Here is a 22449-nt window from a genome sequence, read left to right as displayed (position 1 = left end):
GAATTAAGAACCCCAGTAGGACCACAGGCAGTAGTGGGGCTCCCCTAATAAAAGAGGGTATTGCTACCAAAAATAGGATAGGAGAATGGACTGGACTTAAAACTGAACCTTACTTTGGTGACCTTGGTCCTTTCAATCTTGAGATGGAGGTTTCTGATAATCTGTTAATGAGTGATCTGCAAGCCTGCGGTATTGTTTTTGACAACCGTGAGCTTGGTGCTCCTTGGCATCTGGGCTGCCTTGGCTTTAGTTACTTGCCTACCTTCTGCAATTCTTTCCTCTTAAGCTTTTGAAACTAAATAAATACATTCGTTATGGATTGATCTTGGGAACCAACATGATGCCATGCAAAGAGAACAGGGGAAGTCAAAAGCCCCAGATCCTTCCTTGCTCTGGCATTTACTAGGCTTCTGACCCCTGGAAGGTTACTTCGGCAGGTTCTCAGATCTTAGTTTTATCATCTGTAACATCAATGCCCGTTCCAAGGTTGCCATGAAGAAAGAGGAACGTATGTAACGCACAGTGGCTGCTCACATGTTCAATTACCAAAAGTGAGGTACCACCACCTTTAGGCAAACTTAAAGAATCGTGTCTAATGCTTCAAGTACTAGGCCGAGAGCTGGACAACGAAAGGGTAAGACATGGCCGCTGCCCTCACTGGACTTGCACTTTAGTAAAGGAGAAAACAATAGAGGGAACATGAAAAAAACTGCTAAGCGTGCAAAGAAATTACCATGTGCTAGAACTTCACCTATACACTCTCCCATTTAGGGTTGCTTTTTAATGGATTTAAGCACCAGTTACTGTGGCAGAAAAACAGAACTGCCCAGTTTTTTGTAATAGATTGAAAAGAGGACATTTAGGGCATCCTAAATGGACACGGCAAAATACAGGCAAAAATGGACATGTCCTATATATGCAGGATGCTTGGCAACCCTATCTCTATCCTGACAACCATCCTACAATCCTATTTATATAGTTATATAAATATATTACATATATTTACATAAATAATAAACCCTATGATCTCCATTGTACGAGTTAACAGACTCAGAGGACACAGAAATGGCAGAACTGGGAACCAAGCCCTAATCTCTCTGGCTCTAAAGCCTGGAATCTTTATACCATTCACTTTTCTCCACAAAGACAATGGAAGGTTTAGGGTCAAATTCCATTTTTTAAAAAAACAATTTATATATATGCCATGTCCCCATGTAAATTACCAAGATTTTATTGTACATTATGTATTAATCTCTGCATCATTGCTTGTATATTTAAACTTAAAAAAAAAAAAACCCTACGGCAAAGACTAGGGACAATGCTAACATAGGGCAATTGTCACAGTGCTATGCTCAAGTATATGGAAGTCTTACATTGGTGACAAAATATATAGCTATCTCCTGTCCGTCATGAAAAAGTAAGACTGAAACAGAAATAGAACAAGTTAAAGATACTGCATAATGTCATGAAGTTTTAAGACAATGAAAACTAGATGTCATTAAAATCACCACTGATGGTAACGGGCTGCATCAGAATCAGCCTGGGGAACTTCTGAACAAAGTTTCCTGGGATACATTTCCCAGTTTTCAACTTCAGAACTGCTCAAGAGTAGGGCTAGAATTAGTCTCAGGTGTTTCTAGTGTACAACAGACTTAAGAACTACTGACCTAGAGACATGTTCCATTTTAAAATTAATCAGAAGCAAGAGAGCACAAGCCAATTTAAAATATGTATGAGATGAGGGAGGACCCAATTCAGTAGCTTTCACCCAGCTACTGAAGCTGACATAAACACTTTACACAGCACTACACAAAAAAGTAGGACACTCATTATAGCAATTGATCACACACACTGTTCTACCATCTCGTTTCCCTGGTTCACAATGTAGGTTCTAAATTGATGACTTATTGACTTTTCAAACAATTAGACTCCATGCATCAGTGAGGTTGCCTGCTGCTTCTAAGAAATCCACAAAGCCCCAACCATTTGTAACCCTCATGTATCTAGACATTACTGAGACAGAAGTACCAAGAAATATTTACTCATAAGATGCGCTGAGTTTCTATTCTACATGGCGAGGAGGGGAAGTTGTGAACTACTATAGAGTTGCAATCCACAATTTGAAAAACTGATGCAGTTCAACACTTCACTTTATAAGTAAGAAAACTCAAGCCTAGGGGGATGTCATTTCACCATCTTAATCAAATCTTTTGTGTGACCTTTCATTTACCAAATTCCCACCGTGAAATCTTAACTCTTAACAATGTGACCCCAAATGACTTCCATCCCTAGGTTCTGCACTCTCTTACTGCAGACTGACTGACTGTAAGTCAGACTTGAAAGCCAAGATGAGCAGCTCCTTTGTCTAGTTATTACCTCTGACCAAGGCATAAGAATTCACTTAGACAAACAGCTTTCGTAACCTACCTAAAAATAGGCTAGTTCATAAATTTTCTAAACTGTTCTTCCCTGCTGTGAGCAGCCCTTGATCTTTGACTGTAAAACCTAGCAAACTTTGGCATGCTCTAATGTTAGTTTTATAGGTTACTGAAAACCTCTATAAATTTAGCATCATTTCTCAAATCTCAATAGTTTTCTCATTCTGAATGCTTGAACATTTAGGTCACAAATTGAAATAACAGCAGAAAAATACTCATCTTTAGGCAGGTTGTACGGTTACCACTTGGCAAGAAACAGACAAAAATTTAAACAGAGCATAAAAACACTTCAAAGCTTTATGAACTTTGAACTTAGCACACTTTCCTAAATTTTGGTGGTTCCAACTACAGGAAAACCAGACTCTAAAGATTTGAGATGATTTAAGCTAACTCAAAATTTTTCCAATTCCTGACATCAGTACTAGATTTATACTTTTATTATGGTAACATATAGTTGTTACAGTGAGATCTATAAACATATACAGAATTATTATATTTAAATTCATATAGAACAATATTTACATTTTTAAGTTACAGTTTTGAAATCAGAAGATGAAGTACAGCTTAAGTTTACGACAAAGAAAGAAAAACACAAAACAAAAAATAGACAAAGTTAACAGTAAAAATATAACTATCTGTTTTTGATACGTGGAAATGCTCAGAAAGCTACATCTTCTTAATCTGATTGTCCAAATCATTAAAATATGGATGATTCAGTGCCATTTTGCCAGAAATTCGTTTGGCAGGATCATAGACCAACATTTTCTGGAGGGGGGGGGGCGGGGAGATAAAAAAAGAAAAAAGGTTTTGACTTAAGAAATGAACCATAAAAAAATAAAGCTTTAATTTTTCTACCAATAAGCCATAAGCTAATAATTTTAATAAAAATTACTACCAAATGAACATTTCCATTAGTTCAGTACCATACCACATAAATGTCTCAATCCTCCATACTTCACCCTCTAGCTCTTATTCCTTAAATCGTAGATACCTCAATAACCTCTTTCAGCTATAAATTATGCTTTAAGGCACAAGCATTCTTAGTGAGATAGAGATAGTTTTAAAACCAGGACATAAATTTAAGAAAGATATCTAGTTAACTATATTTACTTTGAGAATTAAATGGCCATCTGAGTTATTTACAACATTCTTGAAATGGTGGCAATTAGCTATAGTGGTTTCTAATGTAGCTTCCATCAAGTTCCAAATAAAAACAAAACCAGAGCACAATGTGTTATAAACATAGTTAAAATGAGAGACTAAATGAATGATGGTCAATCTAGTATTAAACTTAATTTACACATAACCAGAAAAGACTGCATAAAGTTTAATGCTGATCTTAAATTTTATCTTTAAGAAACATTAATCTTAAAGAAAATCAAATCAATAAGCAAACCAGACATACTTTTACTATCTAGTTACCCTTTGAGCTGCTATTACATATTTAGCACTATATTAAGTGCTTGACACATACCGTGTTACACAATCCTCACAACAAAGGTAAGTATTGGTCCCATTTTACAATGAGGACACTGAGGCTCAGAGGTTAAGCGGCTTGCCCCAGCAATTCATAAAGCTAAGGAGTGGTAAAGCTTAAATGTGAAACCAAGTCTGATGTTTTACAGTAGTGGTTCTCATCTGGGTGAGATTCTGCCCCTCAGCGAACATTTGGCAATGTCTGGCATTTGGCAATTGTCACAACTGAGAGGAACATGCTACATACAGGCAGGTATAGGGCAAAGGACTGGAATGTTGTCAAATATCTTACAGTGTACAGGACCGATCCCATTAACAAAAAATGATCCAGTCCAAGATGTCAATACTAGCTAGACTAAGGAATCATGATTTACAGTATTTGAGTTTCATTGACTGAAGTGAAATTCTTTGTGTTCAAGAATTACAGAAGCTAAAAAGACAGATACGAAAGGCCTTCTAAGTCAAATCAACAATATTGATACATGAAATATTTGAATGACAGGTAAAGGACTTGGGATTTCACTGTAAGCAATTTGGAAATCTGAGCTGAATTTAGAGGCATAATGATTTATAAATTCTGAAAGGAGCCCAAAGACCAATTAGAAGATTTACAGGATAATATCACAATATTACACTAGCCAAGATTTACAAAAATCAGTTCCATCTAAAAGCTTAAGATTTAGGGGGCATCTGGGTGGCTCGGTTAGTTAAGTGTCTGACTTCAGCTCAGGTCATGATCTCACAGTTCGTGGGTAGGAGCTCCGTGTAGGGGTCTGTACTACAGTTTGTGGGTTCAAGCTCTGTGTCGGGCTCTGTGGAGTTCTGCACCATTGGTGCAGAGCCTGCTTGGGATTCTTGCTCCCTCCCTTCTCTCTGACCCTCCCTCACTTGTGCTTTCTCTCTCAAATTAAATGTACTTAAAAAAAAATAAACAAAAGTTCGATATTTAGAGGCGCTTGAGTGGCTCAGTCAGCTAAGAGCCTGACTCTTGATTTCAGCTCAGGTCATGATCTCAAGGTTTACAAGATCAAGCCCTGGGTAGGGCTTTGCACTGACAGTGCAGAGCCTGCTTGGGATTCTCTCTCTGTCCACCCCCCCCAACCCCGTGCACTCTCTCTCAAAATAAATAAACTTTTAAAAAAATAAACAAATAAAAGCTCAATATTTTTTTTTGTTATTTTTTATTTTTATTTTTTTTAAATATATGAAATTTATTGTCAAATTGGTTTCCATACAACACCCAGTGCTCATCCCAAAAGGTGCTCTCTTCAATACCCATCACCCACCCTCCCCTCACTCGCACCCCCTCCATCAGCCCTCAGTTTGTTCTCAGTTTTTAAGAGTCTCATGCTTTGGCTCTCTCCCACTCTAACCTTTTTTTTTTTTCCTTCCCCTCCCCCATGGGTTCCTGTTAAGTTTCTCAGGATCCACATAAGACTGAAAACATGTGGTATCTGTCTTTCTCTGTATGGCTTATTTCACTTAGTGTAACACTTAGTATAACACTCTCCAGCTCCATGCTACAAAGGGCCATATTTCATTCTTTCTCATTGCCACGTAGTACTCCATTGTGTATATAAACCACAATTTCTTTATCCATTCATCAGTTGATGGACATTTAGGCTCTTTCCATAATTTGGCTATTGTTGAGAGAAAAGCTCAATATTTAAATACTGTTCTAAAAACAATTTTCCTAAAGCAGGCCTAGGGCAATTTTTTTTATCCTAATAGATTTTTTTGGCCCTATTTTTAAAGAAAACAACTATCAGTTGAAAGTGGCAATGTAGTAGTAAATGCAATGTTTTTTTTTATAGTTTGTTAATGCTTTTTTTTTTTTTTTTTTGAGAGAGAGAGAGAGAGAGAACAGGGAAAAGGAGCAGAGGGAAAGAGATAATCTCAAGCAGGCTCCATGCTCAGTGCAGAGCCCTATGAGGGACTTGATCCCAAGGATCCTGGGGTCATGACCTGAGGTGAAATGAAAAGTCAGACATGCCCCATGGATTTATAAGAATTACATTATTCCTCCTAACCTTTCTGATGTAGAAACAAGGCACAAAGTAAGAAATGAGAGTTCATGCAGTAAATGGCTTTAATAACTAAAAATATCAAGCAATAAGGAAAAACCTATGTCTCGGATAAACTAAAAAGTAGTACACACCGGGACAAAAAGTTAGAAGGGAGGGCCATTACACACCAGCAACTTAAATAAAGGTGTACTAACCCTGGCCTTGCCTTCACAGAGCATCTTCGCTATGTAAGATTAAAAAACCAAACAAATAACATTTAATGCTGAATCCTCCTCTCAAAACCACTAATGTTTCTTGGTATCTAAAATGAAGCCAGTAACATAATAAACATTAACAGTCATAATAGCTATGTGCCTAGCACAATATATATTGGCTTTCTATTTCCCAGGTAAAAGACAGGAATTGAGTACATTCAGAATCAATAATGTTGAAATCAGTATAAAGGGTCTTCTTACCGAGAGCAGATCCAAGCCATTTTCATCCAAGTTTTTGACATGGGATGCCAGACTTCCTGGTTTCCACTTGGGAAATGTATTCTTATAGTCCTGTAAAGATTCCACTTCTGGCCACACTTCATTATTGGGGGTGCCCAAAGCTCTAAAAAGCCAGAGAAAAACAAAAAAATTATTAAAGCATACATATAATCTTATTGTTATACATGTTGCCTTATTATTATTTCATCTGAAAACTTCTTAAAAGCTTAAATATAAGGCAAAAATACCTGAAAATTCTGAAGAGTTGATCAATTTCTGAATCCCCATGGAAAAGTGGTTTCTTAGTTGCTAATTCTGCAAATATAGTGCCTATACTCCAAATGTCAACTGGAGTTGAGTAGCGAGCTGACCCCAGCAGTACTTCTGGAGATCTATACCAGAGTGTCACTACCTATTACAAAGCAAATTTTTACACTGTATAAAAATACCTTTAAATAAATACATTAAAAACCTAAATATAAACATTTATATTTCAGTAGGACTATCCTTTAGAAAGTTCCATTAATTCCTCTGATAATATTGCTTGAAAGTCAATTAACTATACACAATATACTAAATGGAAGATAAATATTTCATTCCTAAGTTCTATTCATTAGGTTAAAAAACACTATACAAACATACCAACTCTTTTCTTGCTTTTCAAATCATTAGAGGAAAAGGATAAAAAAAAATAGTCAAGATAGCATTCACTTTTCAAAAAAAACAAAAAGGCAATTGATAATAAATTCAGTGTGGCACCGTACAAATGAATGAATACTGCTTACATGCTAACAATGTTAAGTCAGGGACTCCTGGGTGGCTCAGTCAGCTAAACGTCTAACTCTTGATTTCTGCTCAGGTCTTGATCTCAGTTTATGCATGAGCTCAAGCCCGGTACAGAGCCTGCTTGGAATTCTCTCCCCCTTTCTGCCCCTACTCCACTAGCACTTGCTTGTGCTTTCTCTCAAAATAAACTTAAAAAAATAAAAACATAAGTCAAATAACAGTGGTCTAGGGCTAATCTATTACTTTACTATCTATAATTTGTCATGGCAAAAATATCATCTCTAACTTAAGCATCTGTTTAAGCCAATGGGAACCAAATAATCTTTATTTATACAGCTATGGGAAAAATAATAAAAAGGGATGATAAAAAGAAGCCAAGACATCTAACCAAATGAACACTGTTCTAAGTTTTGATTTGAAGATAGTCTTTGGGCTCAGGGATAGACAACCCCACAGAAGACAGTTTCCCAGAAGCTCTCTACTATACAATTCAATATTCCCTTTCTCTCCAGAAATAACAAATGAAATGCCATGTCATCTGTATTAACACTGAAAAACGTTATAGAAGCTTCTAAATGTACCTGAAACAGTAACCCTTAGGTAAAAAAACCTGTCTTTTAACCAAATTGTGTACCAGATGATCCAAGCAGGAGACAAAAAACACACAGGAGATTTGCATGGGTAAAGTTTACTAAGAAAGATTCTTAACTAAGAGAGGGTTAGAATAAAGAGACTGACTAATAAATAATAATTTCTAGAACTGTAGTAAGGATAACCCCTTCCTCCTGCAGTGCCTCTCCAACACCATCCACTGACATCACACCTGCTGGCAAAGAAATATTTAAAGGTTTGAGTCAGATTTTCACATAACATGCAGTGAAGGCTGAGTTTGGAGCTGAGAGGCAATAAATTAATCCTGCACAATGGAAACCTTTATTATTTCTTTCTTGACTTAAAAAACAAATACAGAAAACAATCCAGCAATCACACATACTCTAAAACACAAAAACCACTATTCTACATACCTCATGTGTATATACTCTAATAGGTATTCCAAAAGCTCTGGCGAGGCCAAAATCAGCCAATTTAATTGTTCCTTTGTCATCAATCAATAGATTTTGAGGTTTTAAGTCTCTGTGCAAAACTCTTCTGGAGTGGCAAAACACAATCCCTTGTAGAATTTGGTACAAGTAACTCTGGAAGAAGGAAACATAAGTTAGAAACTTAACTGTACCACACAATAATTTTCTAAATAATCTTGGTGGGTTTGTTTCAAAGATATAAGAAATTATAATACAGATAAACAATTTAACTGCCACAAAAGCTTTCAGGCCATTTGAGACTAGCAAGCAGCATTTGGGGTGAGAAGCCCACTGATATGCTAAGATATTCACCTTATGGACACATCCATATGAACTCATTTAGTCTTCTACTATTTTTCATCTCTCATTCTTTTTTCATCTCTTATTCTTAAGTCCTAATTAGTTTTCTGTATAGAAAGTTTTTTAAACTTTTATCTATATACTTATAGCAACTCTAATTTTATTAAGATTTGTCCATCTCTATTTCTTATTACATATTCATTTCCTCTTTAGAAACCCTGGTCACAGATTCCAAAAGAAATAACAAACAGGATATTATGATTATATATTTAAATAGAGACAATTATTGTAACATGCTATTTATTAGTTCAGAGAAAAGTATTATACAAGACAGGTGTTGCCAAGACAACGTAATTGTCATTTGAAGCAACATGAATATTACAGAAATCTGAAGTATACATAGTAACAATATTGACTTATAAAGTTCAAAATTATAAAATAATACATAAAATCAACTGTTGGAACAAATGGCTAACCATTAAGATCCCTAGTTCTTTATACCAAAATAAAACTTTGATCCATCCACACAATTTAAAACAAACAAAAGGGAGGTGTGGCAACCTACTAAAAAATATTGTCAAGTATTGTTCTAGCATACATGATGTTTGAAAGACATATAAGCTAAAGTCCAAAAGTTATGTATAAGACTGCTAAATATATGATAAAAATTATTAATGGTATATGCCATTAACAAGTCAAAACAACAAAAGAAAAAAGGAATAAAGAGAGTATTATCAACATGTTAGCAAAAAGGACCTTAGAGACCAGTGAAAAAATATCCTAACAGAAACATCAATGAAGATGTTTATAAATGGCTAAAAAATGAAAAATTATTAAATGAGATACAAAATATTTGCCTTTTTCACATGATGGACTGATAAAATATTTAAAAGATTGATAAAGCTAGGTACTAAAACAGTAACTGTTACCCACCACAATGAGTAAACTGCTACAAGTCTTTGGAGGGCAACTGGCACTATCATGATTTTAAATGTAAATAAACATCTTCAACTCATTGATTCAAGTTATAAGAACTTATCCTATAAAATTGCAAATGAAGATCAATATACATAAGGATTCACTGCAGCATTGTTCCTAAGAGCATGAATCACCAAGCTGGAAAACAATTTCAATGTTTATTAGTATGGAACTGGTTTAAATAATCAGATCAAACATTTAGGTAAACAGGTAAGGCTATATGTTGAATGTTTCACAGTAAAAGGGTTTTACAGTTTTGTAAAACAGCATATGTATGTACACAAAGTTGACATGCAAGTGTCTGTAAGACTATTAAAAAACTAACAATGGGTACCTACCTCTGAGAAGTGGTTTGGTAGAGTTAGTGTAAAGATAAGACATATCCACATATACACTTCAGTGCTTTTAAAAAAATTATACATTTATAATTTAGAAATTATACATTTATAATATAGAAATGTCTATTGTAAATTAACCAAAACATTCAAAACCAGAATAAAATAAAACCACTTGTCATCATTACCTTACCCCAAGCTTTTGTTACATTGTTTCACACATACCTGACCCTCAAATAAAGACCAAAACATCCTAGCTTCCAACAATGGAATACATACCTACTGGTTTTGTTGTCTCAGGCACAACTTTTCACTCTACAACTAGAAGCAGTATCTAGTAATAAAAGGGGTAACAATCTAACCTATAGACTGTGGAAAAAAAATCTTCCTAGTTCTACTTCCTAACACTCTTTCCAAGGATATTCCCCCAAAACACAGGAACTTCTACAGAATAGACCCTTTACACTCACAATGGATAAATACTAATAAACTTAAGTAAGCTTTTTACCTTAACAAGTGAAGATTCCATGAACTGACCAGGAGGGATGGAATCTAAGTATTTCTTGAGATCCATGGAAAGGAATTCAAAGATGAGATATAACCTGGAATCTTGCATAAGCACATCTTGAAGACTGAAAAACAAAACAATTATATGGAAAAAAATATCTACGAAACATTTTTGACCTCTCACAAAATAAAACTTCCAAAAACTTAACAGTGGCTATCACAGAAAGTGAAGCTTTAAGAAATGTTCTGTAACAACAAAAAGTACATACTGTTTTGGGAAAGAAGAGATGGTAGCTTCCCTAGTAATGAAAACCTTAGTTCTAAACTAGAATTTGAGAAAGGACTCTCAGGGCAGCAACTGAAAATTACGTAATATTATACAGAAGGTACTAACTGTCAAACCACTTCTATTACAAAAGAACATTTCTAGGTTGACTACTTGTTGCTCAGAGTTTGTTTTTTCATTGAAGTGAATTACAGAAATAAATTTTAAGATTTATTAGGAACGCTTAACAGTTGCTCATTATCTCCAACCCCAGAAAAATGCAATTTAACCGTAACTTGGCCTGTTAGGAAACACCCTCCCCTCCCTGCCAATACCAATCCAAATAGTTAAAAGAAAGAAAAACACTTTTCTTTTTCATCTGACAGAACTACCTGTCTTAGGACTCTGATTAAGAGGTCTTCAAGGACCAAAGCTCAGACTGGTATAGGTGATAAAGGTCTGTGAAAAAGGACTTTTGTTCTCCCTTGGCCGGTTTACCTTGAGTTTTCAGCTCCCAATACTAATCTCCTATCACCCTGCTCCTGTTTTAACAGCCCATTTTTCCTATGCCTGGCACCCCCAATTAACAAAAATAGTAGGGTTCTCTTCTGCTCAGCAATTAGACCAGATATTAAGCAAATGTAAAAATTTCTACGTTGAAATTCACGCTTGAAATAGTATGCGGAAAATGGTTTAAATTCAAATATACCATACCTGACTATATTTGGATGACGAAGTTCTTTTAATAGAGAAATTTCCCGAATCGCAGTACTAGGAACCCCTTCCTCTTCACTTTCTAGTCTGATTTTCTTCATGGCTACCACTTGACCTGTAGTTTTGTGTCTACCCTTATACACAACTCCATAGGTACCTGAAATAGACAAAGTAAATGTCTACTATAGGACACCCTCCACAAACTAAGATTTTACAAAATGACTCATCTTGTAAAATGTCACGTGATAGAAATGTCTACTGTGACCAGCTAGGAAGTATCATACTCATGATGATACTCTCATCACTTCCAAAAAGAAATTGCGGGTAACTACAACCTATCACATCTATAGTTTAGAAATAAAGTTCATGTAGTCATCACAATTTTCCCATACATTTAAATAACAATTTCCCAGCACATTTTAGAGAAGAAAACGGATCCTTTGCAGATCGAAATTTATCTCTTTTCAAATATCCAATCTAACAATAAAGCAGGCATAAAATACAGGGTGAGGATTTGGGCTGAAGAATTATTAACAGGAGTCACTGTGACACTTTCAGAAAACTTTGTATAGACTGCTTTATGCATATCAAATACACACTCAACCCTTATCTAAAAAAGAATCGGGCTAAAATATTTTATTAAATATTTATTAAATATGGGGCACCTGGGTGGCTTAGTCGGTTTAAGCATCTGACTTTGGCTCAGGTCATAATCTCAAGGTTCATGAGTTCAAGCCCAGCATCAAGCTCTCTGCTATCAGCACAGGGCCTGCTTCAGATCCTCTGTCTCCCGCTCTCTCTGCCCTTCCACTGCTCATGCTTTCAGTCTCTCAAAGATAAACAAACATTACAAAATATATATTTATAAAATCTATTAAAGTTCACAATATCTACTATATAGTAGGAAAGCCTCCCACCCATTCTGAAGTTAACAAGAACACTGATTTGGATATATAGGCTTCAGATAAGGAGTAACAGTGTCAATATAAGGGATCTTGGGCAGGAGAAGGGTGGATACAGAGGACAGAAGTGGCAATATTAAGGGAGGCAGATTAGTTGATTTAAAAAGTTCATATACAGGACACATTTAGTCCCCAGATTTAGTGCGTTTTAAAACTGGAGTGGGAGGGGTGCCTGGTTCAGTAGGTGAAACATGTGACTCTTGATCTCAGGGTCATGAGGTCAAGCCCCATGATGGGCGTGAAGCCTACTTAAAATTAAAATAAATAGGGGGACCTGGGTGGCTCAGTTAGGGATTCGATTTTGGCACAGGTCATGATCTCGCAGTTTGCGAGTCCGAGCCCCAAGTTGGGGTCTGTGCTGACAGCTCAGAAGCTGGAGCTTGTTTTGGATTCTGTGTCGCCCACTCTTTCTGCCCCTTCCGTGCTCATGCTGTCTCTCAAAAATAAACATTAAAAAAATTTTTTCAAATTAAAATAAATAAATAAAATCTTAAATAAATACAATCTTTAAACTGGAATTGGAAAATTTAGGGAGATCCTGAACTGCTTGACTATACATAAAATTTTACTGAATACCTTATTATTCTTCTGTAACATCAGTATAACTTCAAAAGTGATTAGAGTACATTTTTCTAAAGAGATCTATTCTAGTTTTTACCAGTTTTGCCAAAGGTAGCAATGTTTTTAAAAAGGCTAAGAACTACTATCAAATTATCTACTGGCTACTAGAGATGGTTTGGTGAGTGGCAAACTGATGTTATATAAACTTTGTTCTAATTTTGTTTTAAGATTTTATTTTTGAGTAATCTCAACACCCAACATAGGGCCTGACCTCAAAACCCTGAGATCCAAAGTTGCATACTCTACCAAGTGAGCCAGCCAGGATCCCCTAATTTTGTCTTAAAGAGAAATTCTAGGGGTGCCTGGGTGGTTCAGTTAACTGACTTAGGCTCAGGTCATGATCTCATGGTTCGTGAGTTCAAGCCCCATGTCAGGCTCTGTGCTAATGGCTCAGAGCCTGAAGCCTGCTTCAGATTCTGTGTGTGTGTGTGTGTGTGTGTGTGTGTGTGTGTGTGTACACGCCCCTCCCCCACTCATGCTCTGTCTCTCTCAAAAATAAACATCCAAAAAAAATTTTTTTTTAATTCTATACAATAGTGGGTCTTCCTAAATACTGGTGTCATTTTAAAGACAGAATTTGACTAAAGAGCCATTTCACATTATTTTGATTAAATCTGGATTAACTGTGACTCTTGGACAACCAAAGTCATTCCAGATTTTAAAAACCTCAATTTTATGGATCTTTACAACCATCTTTAAAAATTGGTAACTTTCTGTACACTTAAAATCTGTCCATTTTTTGGGTATAAATCATACTTGCATCAAAAAACACAAAAGTAGTTAAGTCAGAAGCACAATCACCTGGCACACTGTGAAAGCAGACTCGGGAAGAATCATCACTTGCATAAATATAATATAAGCAGTTAATGGTAAATTCAGGACTAAATTTTTCCCCCTAATATTCTTTCTTTCCTTCAAGTGTACAACCTCATCAAGGTCTAAAATTTACTCATAACAATTAATTAACTTATAGCCAACACTTAGTATTTACCCAATTTTAGAAATCACAAGTGCTCTATGGTTCTCTTCTTTCTCTTTTTGAGCCATTACCCCTCATAACTACTGGTACAGAGCTCTAGTTAAACAGACCAGAATGATTCTACTAGGCAATTACCAAAAATTATTTATAAGATGCATGCATGGTATGTACTCTGAAATGAATTAAACATTATTAAATTTTTAAAAATGTTATAGTCAAAGTTATGGAGACTCTAAATGCTAAGCACAAAACCTTTATTTAACACATGTTTATTGAGTGAATAAAGGCCAAGTTAGGTCCCACATCATGGATATAGCTACCATGATCCAAACAGATGTTTTCTCATGATAGAGTTCAAAAACTAAAGTGACAACACTCAGATCTTTGTAATTTAGAAGAAACCAGAAAATTTGTAATTTTGTCTTTGTAATAACTGAAATAAGAAAAGTCTATATTTAAGAAATGAATCAGGTTGTCAAAAACTAAAAGTGTTGGGGCGCCTGGGTGGCTCAGTCGGTTGAGCGTCCAACTTCGGCTAAGGTCATGATCTAGCGGTCTGAGTTCAAGCCCCGCGTGGGGCTCTGTGCTGACAGCTCAGAGCCTGGAGCCTGCTTCGGATTCTGTGTCTCCCTCTCTCTCTGACCCTCCCCCGCTCATGCTCTGTCTCTCTCTGTCAAAAATAAATAAAACATTAAAAAAAAATTTTAATAAAAAAAACCTCAACGTGTCAAGATAGAAAAGGTAGGGGAACTATTCTAAGTTAGAAAAGATTAAGGAGATATCAATCACTAAATGAAATGCAGAACACTGACTATATCTTCAGAAGATACATGCAGAAGTATTCGAAGTAAGACATATCTGCAGCCACCCTGGAAAACAGTATGGAGGTTCCTCAAAAGTTAAAAATAGAACTACCCCTCAACCCAGCAATTGTGCTACTTGGTATTCATCCAAAGGATACAAGAATGTTGATTTGAAGGGGCACATGCACCCCAATGTTTATAGCAGCACTATCAACAATAGCCAAAGTATGAAAACCCAAATGTCCATCGACTGACGAATGGATAAAGAAGATGTGGTATACATATGTACAACGAAATATTATTCGGCAATGAGAAAGAATGAAAGATTGCCATTTGCAACAATGTGGATGGAACTAGAGTATATTATACTAAGTGAAGTCAGTCAAAGACAAATATCAGGATTTCACTCATGTAGAATTTAAGATACAAAACAGATGAACATAAGGGAAGGAAAGAAAAAATAAGACAAAAATAAGACAAAAAACAGAGAGGGGGGCAAATCTCAAGAGACTCTTAAATACAGAGAACAAACTGAGGGTTGCTGGTGGAGTGTTGGGTGGGAGAAGGGCTAAAGGGGTGAGGGGCATTAAGGAAGACACTTATTGGGATGAACAGAGGGTGTTAAATGTAAGTGATGAATCAGTAAATTCTATTTCTCAAATTATTATTACACTATGTTAACGAACTTGGATTTAAATTAAAAAAATAAAAAGTAAAGCACACCACTACAACTTACTTTACACTGGTCAACAGAAAAACAATATGCTAAAACACAGATAATAAAGTAAATGTGACAAAACTAACATCTTGGTAAAAGGTATTACAGGTTCATTAAATTCATCTTTCAACTTCTCTGTATGTTTGGAAATAAAATAAAAAGTTGAGGGAAAAAAATTTAACTTTTCAAATCAGTACTATAATGTTAAAATTTGACCAGGTATCTGTAAAAGCAAAAGAAAATACTGTGTGAAAGATATCATCTAGGCCTTAAATTATTTGTACAATTTATTTTTTCAAAAACAATGTCCACCAAAGGGGCGCCAGGGTGGCTCAGTCAGTTGAGCATGTCCGACTTCAGCTCAGGTCATGATCCCACAGCTCGTTGAGTTCAAGCCCCACATCAGGCTCTGTGCTGACAGCTCAGAGCCTGGAGCCTGCGTCAGACTCTGTGTCTCCCTCTCTCTCTTCCCCTAACCCACTCACATTCTGTCTCTGTCTCTCTCAAAAATAAATAAACATTAGAAAAAAAAATTTAAGAAAAAAAAAAATGTCCACCACATAATCTAAAACTGCCAGGCACTGGAGTAGTCAAAACAATACAAGCCAGAAAAAGAAACAGGAAAAAACACTAAGGGAAACTGATGTTATTATCAAATATTTGACTACATCCAATAGTGCTGGACACTACTGCCAGGCACTGTTCAAACAGCTGTGAACAAGACAAAATCCCAAACCTCACAAAGCTTACTTACAGTGTAGCAAAGAAAAAGGATATTAAGGAAAACAAATTGAAAGAATTGCCACTGCCAAAGGCAATGAACAAGGCATATGAGGAGGTATCATGTAGAACAATTGGGGAGGCTTGTAACTCCAGTAAATAGACTACATTTCAGATTACGCTCTGAACCACTTCTACTTGTAGTAGCAATTACAGTACCTTCCTCAAGAGTCAAATCTGTAGTCTCTTGCATGTTAGGAGTTCCAGAGTTTCAAAGAAAAACACATTTACACAAAAAGAATGTTTCTTTTTATTCCAAACTAAAAATCAGAACTCATTAAATTCTCTGAAGACTTAAGAAAAACTCAAAGCAGAAAACATTAAGTCTATTAATCAAACCTATTTTTAACTCAGAAACAAGACTAGCTTAGTTGACCAGGTGTTAATAAAGTATCTAAGTGATTTTTTTAAAAAATCATCTAACATTTGTAAGTTAAGAACAAGAATCAATCTCTAACCCAACCACCACCCAAACATATCATTAGTATCTTACTAAATTCTTTCCAATATTCTGCCCTTGGCTTTTTAGTAGTACTCCTTGTACAAGTATAGTTTTGGAGAACACTAACAATACACTAGTCAGAAACATCCCTGAAACAGAATCTACATACATAGGGGTGCCTATGTCGGTTGAGCATCTGACCTTTGATTTCAGCTCAGGTTGTGCATTTTCTCACGGTTCCTGGAATTGAGCACCGAGTTGTACCAAAGCAGAGCCTGCTTGGGATTCTCTCTCCCTCTTTCTACCCCTCCCCTGCTCATGCTCTCAAAAATAAAAAAAAAAATTAAAAAAACAAAAAACAAACCCTACATAAATTAGACTCTAATAGTATAAGTTGTGCCATTTATTCCTATAGAGTTTAGAATGTTAATACCAAGACTTTTATATAGAAACTTAGATGCTCTTGGGGCACCTGAATGGCTCAGTCAGTTAAGCATCTGACTCTTGATTTTAATTCAGGTCATGATCTCAGGGTTTATGGGTTCAAGCCTGCATAGGGCTTTGATGCTGGCCGAGCAGAGCCTGCTTGGGATTCTCTCTCCCTCTTTCTACCCCTCCCCTGCTCATGCTCTCAAAAATAAAAAAAAAAATTAAAAAAACAAAAAACAAACCCTACATAAATTAGACTCTAATAGTATAAGTTGTGCCATTTATTCCTATAGAGTTTAGAATGTTAATACCAAGACTTTTATATAGAAACTTAGATGCTCTTGGGGCACCTGAATGGCTCAGTCAGTTAAGCATCTGACTCTTGATTTTAATTCAGGTCATGATCTCAGGGTTTATGGGTTCAAGCCTGCATAGGGCTTTGATGCTGGCCGAGCAGAGCCTGCTTGGGATTCTCTCTCCCTCTTTCTACCCCTCCCCTGCTCATGCTCTCAAAAATAAAAAAAAAAATTAAAAAAACAAAAAACAAACCCTACATAAATTAGACTCTAATAGTATAAGTTGTGCCATTTATTCCTATAGAGTTTAGAATGTTAATACCAAGACTTTTATATAGAAACTTAGATGCTCTTGGGGCACCTGAATGGCTCAGTCAGTTAAGCATCTGACTCTTGATTTTAATTCAGGTCATGATCTCAGGGTTTATGGGTTCAAGCCTGCATAGGGCTTTGATGCTGGCCGAGCAGAGCCTGCTTGGGATTCTCTCTCCCTCTTTCTACCCCTCCCCTGCTCATGCTCTCAAAAATAAAAAAAAAAATTAAAAAAACAAAAAACAAACCCTACATAAATTAGACTCTAATAGTATAAGTTGTGCCATTTATTCCTATAGAGTTTAGAATGTTAATACCAAGACTTTTATATAGAAACTTAGATGCTCTTGGGGCACCTGAATGGCTCAGTCAGTTAAGCATCTGACTCTTGATTTTAATTCAGGTCATGATCTCAGGGTTTATGGGTTCAAGCCTGCATAGGGCTTTGATGCTGGCCGAGCAGAGCCTGCTTGGGATTCTCTCTCCCTCTTTCTACCCCTCCCCTGCTCATGCTCTCAAAAATAAAAAAAAAAATTAAAAAAACAAAAAACAAACCCTACATAAATTAGACTCTAATAGTATAAGTTGTGCCATTTATTCCTATAGAGTTTAGAATGTTAATACCAAGACTTTTATATAGAAACTTAGATGCTCTTGGGGCACCTGAATGGCTCAGTCAGTTAAGCATCTGACTCTTGATTTTAATTCAGGTCATGATCTCAGGGTTTATGGGTTCAAGCCTGCATAGGGCTTTGATGCTGGCCGAGCAGAGCCTGCTTGGGATTCTCTCTCCCTCTTTCTACCCCTCCCCTGCTCATGCTCTCAAAAATAAAAAAAAAAATTAAAAAAACAAAAAACAAACCCTACATAAATTAGACTCTAATAGTATAAGTTGTGCCATTTATTCCTATAGAGTTTAGAATGTTAATACCAAGACTTTTATATAGAAACTTAGATGCTCTTGGGGCACCTGAATGGCTCAGTCAGTTAAGCATCTGACTCTTGATTTTAATTCAGGTCATGATCTCAGGGTTTATGGGTTCAAGCCTGCATAGGGCTTTGATGCTGGCCGAGCAGAGCCTGCTTGGGATTCTCTCTCCCTCATGCCTCTCCCTCACTCACATGTTCTTTATCCTTCTCTATCAAAAATAAATAAACAAACTTTAAAAATTAAAAAAGAAAGTTAGATTTTATGTTGGGGGGAAAAAGGCAAAGGGATATTTTTACCCATCACTTATGCCATATAAACATTCTTTAAAAACTTTAATGAAAGTACTACAGAAAGGGAATGAATAATTATACATAAGAGTTATTGGTTTAGAATTGTTTAAACATGTAAACAAGACAGATCATTTAAATCTAGGGAAACTATATAGAAAACTTATTTAAATTGGCTTAATAGCTTATTGTAGCAGCTTAGAAAGTTTAGGTAAAAATATTTACCTTAAAAACAATTGTAGGAGATTAAAAGTACACTGTTAAACCTAATTCTACTGCCCTAACCTTTCCCAACACACATACGAGTTATCAACAGTCTTCTCAAATTATAAATACTGCTTTAAATGTTTCATATTTAAGATAATTGGGGGGAAGAGGGTTGCCAGGTAATCATATCAGAATAATTTCAATTCTCTTGGATATGAACATTTTTGTGTTTAAGTTACCATGTAAAGAACATATAATTAATGCACATTAGCACAGGATAAAGATTTGATTTTAATATTTACATGTCTTTATGTCACAGATGTTATAAGCATTACAAAATTCTTTTTTAAAACTTGGGTATTAAAAACACTCACCTTCTCCGATTTTCTCTATTTTGGTATAGTCTTCCATAGTTAATCGTAGATATGGTAGATCCTAGAATGAGAGGAAAAACTAATTTGATCACATGATCACCTGCCACTAAAACTCAAAAGGTGGTTTAAAGTTTGTAATGAGATACAATGTGTAAAGCATTTTCCACAGTCTCTAGTACAGTGTTAATTTCCCATTAATATTAGTTACGTTAAAACAACACTTACAGGGGCACCTGGGTTGCTCAGTCGGTTAAGTGTCCAACTTCGGCTCAGGTCATATCTCGGTTACTGAGTTGAGCCCCAGGGCAGTCTCAGTGCTTGCTGACAGCAAAGAGCCTGCTTGGGATTCTCTGTCTCCCTCTCTCTCTGCCCCTCCCACACATATTTGCCTGTGTGCTCTCAGTCTCAAAAATAAACAAACATTAAAAAAACGAAAACACTTATAAAGGAAAGGACTTCTGCAATTAAGATTTTCCCACCTTTCTTGGCTCTTAAAACATCAGAAGTATTTGTGTATCTTAACCAGTATAGTAGTTGCTTCTTCCAAACAAATTAACACTCAAATTTAGACACAAACTTATGTATACACCCCAAACAAAAAACAAAAGTATGTTCTCTTTACATAACACTTCTAAGAAGCACCAATGTGTGCTAGTTATACACCCAAACATTTCCGTAAATAATATTTGACTGAATTTGTATCGCTTCATATTTTTTTGAAGAGAATTCAAAAGAAACATTTATTTTTTTTTAATTTTTAACATTTATTCAGTTTTTGAGAGACAGAGCATGAGTGGAAGAGGGGCAGAGAGAGAGGGGAGACACAGAATCCAAAGTAGGCTCCAGGCTCTGAGCTGTCAGCACAGAGCCCGACGCGGGGCTTGAACTCACCAACCGCTAGATCATAACCTGAGCCAAAGTTGGATACTTAACCAACTGAGCCACCCAGGCACCCCAAGAAACAGTTTTTAAAGACACAAGTAGCAGGACGCACAGCTGGCTCAGTCAGAAGAGTGTACAATTCTTAATCTCAGAGTTGTGAGTTCCAGTCTCATGTTGGAAAGAGCACATTTCACTCACTCACACACACACACACACACACACACACACACACACACGCACACTGGGTGCAGAGATTACTTAAAAATCTTAAAAAAAAAAAAAAAAAAAAGACACCAGTAGGGAGCTAATGTGGCCATACTGCTCACCCATTAGCAAGACTGTTTTAATGTCTGCTAAAATGCTGACAAGACACTCAAAACTTCCACAGCTGAGAAGTTTGCCAATGAAACATAACTTCAGAAGCCCAAATCATAATTCCCTTGATTTCCTAACACACTCCTCTCCTCACTAATAAGATCATATATGTAAAGGTGACTCTGAGTGACACTTTAAGTTCTATTTCTCACATTCATCTGCAAAATTATCCCAGAAGTAGAGACAAATCTTTTTAAATGAACAAAAAATTGCACTACATTGTCATGAGGGCCAATCTTAAATATTTTTTATTTTAATGTTACAAAATAGCAATAATTAGGATAATTGCCTTTTTTTACAATATCCAGATTTAATATGCCTAATGAACAATAAGACTTTGAGCTCTTTGAACAAATGGCTAAAACTTCAATTTCAAAGTTGGGTTTAATTACCCTCCCTCCATTTTCCTGTTTGTAACAGTTTAAAATAAAGGATGTCACTTTAAAATGCCTTTTGAATGTCTCCTGGGGCTGCGTACTAGCAGCAGGATGTAAAATGCCAATGGCTTCATCTCCTAGCCAGAGACCTCCAGGTCTTTAAAGGAAGCGGGACGTGCACATGACCAATTCTAGTATTAAATAAAAATACTAACACATACATATTTGTATCTATCTCTACGCATTTCTTAGCTTTCCACTTTGCATTGTACGTAACAGCCACCAAGCATAAAATTAAAACGAAAAATATCCAAATTCCCTCTGGCTCTATGCCTCGGCCAAGTGTTTTTAAACGCCTTGGGTGCACAAGGGCCCTGGGCACGGAGGCAAGTCCGAGAAGGCCCACAGGTTAGTTCGGTGTTCCGGGACGGCCTGGGTTTGGGAACCGGCGTGGGTATCTTGCCCCGGAGCCGTCTGGCCTTCCGCCCCCGAAGGCTAGAGCAGGGCGCACAGGGGACAGGCCGGAGCCGCAGGGCCTAAGACGGAGCCTGGCACTCCGCGTCGTCGAACCAATGCAAGGGTTTGGCTTCAACCAAGACCCGAAAGCCTCCTCAGCCAGGTCGGCGGCATTTTTCCGGAACAGCGGACCGCGACCCCTGACTGCAACCCCGAGGCCAGGGCAGCCCCAGCCCTCCCCGGTGTACGTCCGCTGGGTCTGGGCTCCCGTGAACCTTCCTGGAAAGCCGGGGCCAGGCCCGGAGCCGAGTGGAGGCCCGGCCTAGTCTCCACAGGCCCGGCCTGGCCCCGCGCAGACCCCCGCTGCCCAGCCCGGCCTCCTAATACCACCCGGTTCCTCAGCACTCCTTCTCGGGGGCCTCCGAGCCGACCCCCGCCGAGCACACACCCCGTAGGCATGACCCTGACCTCAGCAACTCTATCCGGCTTATTATCCCACGACGAAAGCGGCAGCAGCTACCACGTCAGCGTCGCTCTCACCTCAACTTCCAAGAGCCAGCTTTGGAGTTAAGTGCAAGCTGTTTCAAACTCACCGCGCTAAAGGGTCCGGGGCTCACCAATCAGATAGCCCGTAGACTTTCAAAGGAGCCAATCGGAGCCCAGCCACGCTTGGGCGGGCCTTCCCGGGTGGCTAAAGCGCGAAAAAAAATGGAAAGGGCGGCTGGAGAAAAAGCAGGAGGGCGGGCGCCAACTGAGTCTTAGCGCAGGCGCTTTCATTCAGCCCAGAAGAGTGTCGTCCTACTGTTTCTAGTCGTCGGAAATCTACCGTTCACCCTG

At 37.2% G+C, this 22449-nt stretch overlaps 1 protein-coding gene across 3 annotated transcripts; it reads right to left on the bottom strand.

Moving 5' to 3' along the window:
• Nucleotides 1-2853: 2853 nt before the first annotated feature.
• CDK1 (cyclin dependent kinase 1) lies at nt 2854-22225 on the bottom strand. Of its 3 annotated transcripts, none has more exons than XM_053207178.1 (8): nt 22206-22225; nt 19523-19583; nt 11382-11538; nt 10404-10527; nt 8226-8396; nt 6663-6826; nt 6397-6538; nt 2854-3203 (listed from the first exon to the last, which is right to left on the bottom strand). In XM_053207178.1, exons 2-8 carry the CDS (start codon nt 19557-19559, stop codon nt 3105-3107), a joined length of 894 nt encoding a protein of 297 aa, XP_053063153.1. In that variant the 5' UTR covers nt 19560-19583; nt 22206-22225; the 3' UTR covers nt 2854-3104. The 3 variants fall into 3 exon arrangements, with proteins under 3 accessions (XP_053063153.1, XP_014943825.1, XP_014943824.1); XM_015088339.3 differs by having other exon boundaries at nt 22153-22219; XM_015088338.3 differs by having other exon boundaries at nt 22081-22207.
• Nucleotides 22226-22449: the final 224 nt, after the last annotated feature.

Source organism: Acinonyx jubatus, chromosome D2 (genome assembly GCF_027475565.1).
Source record: "Acinonyx jubatus isolate Ajub_Pintada_27869175 chromosome D2, VMU_Ajub_asm_v1.0, whole genome shotgun sequence".
Taxonomy (NCBI): domain Eukaryota; kingdom Metazoa; phylum Chordata; class Mammalia; order Carnivora; family Felidae; genus Acinonyx; species Acinonyx jubatus.
The sequence above is the reverse complement of the archived record's forward strand: the minus strand, read 5'-3'. Positions and strand labels throughout refer to the sequence as shown.

What these genes read in the sequence shown, in the direction of transcription:
- CDK1 (XM_053207178.1), bottom strand. Translation starts at nt 19,559, where the DNA reads ATGGAAGACTATACCAAAATAGAGAAAATCGGAGAAG. An exon ending in TGGAATCTTCACTTGTTAAG is followed by an intron (nt 8,397 to 10,403) that starts GTAAAAAGCTTA and finishes TCCTTCTTCCAG; the next exon opens with AGTTACTTGTACCAAATTCT. An exon ending in CAACTCTTCAGAATTTTCAG is followed by an intron (nt 6,539 to 6,662) that starts GTATTTTTGCCT and finishes CTGGCTTTTTAG; the next exon opens with AGCTTTGGGCACCCCCAATA.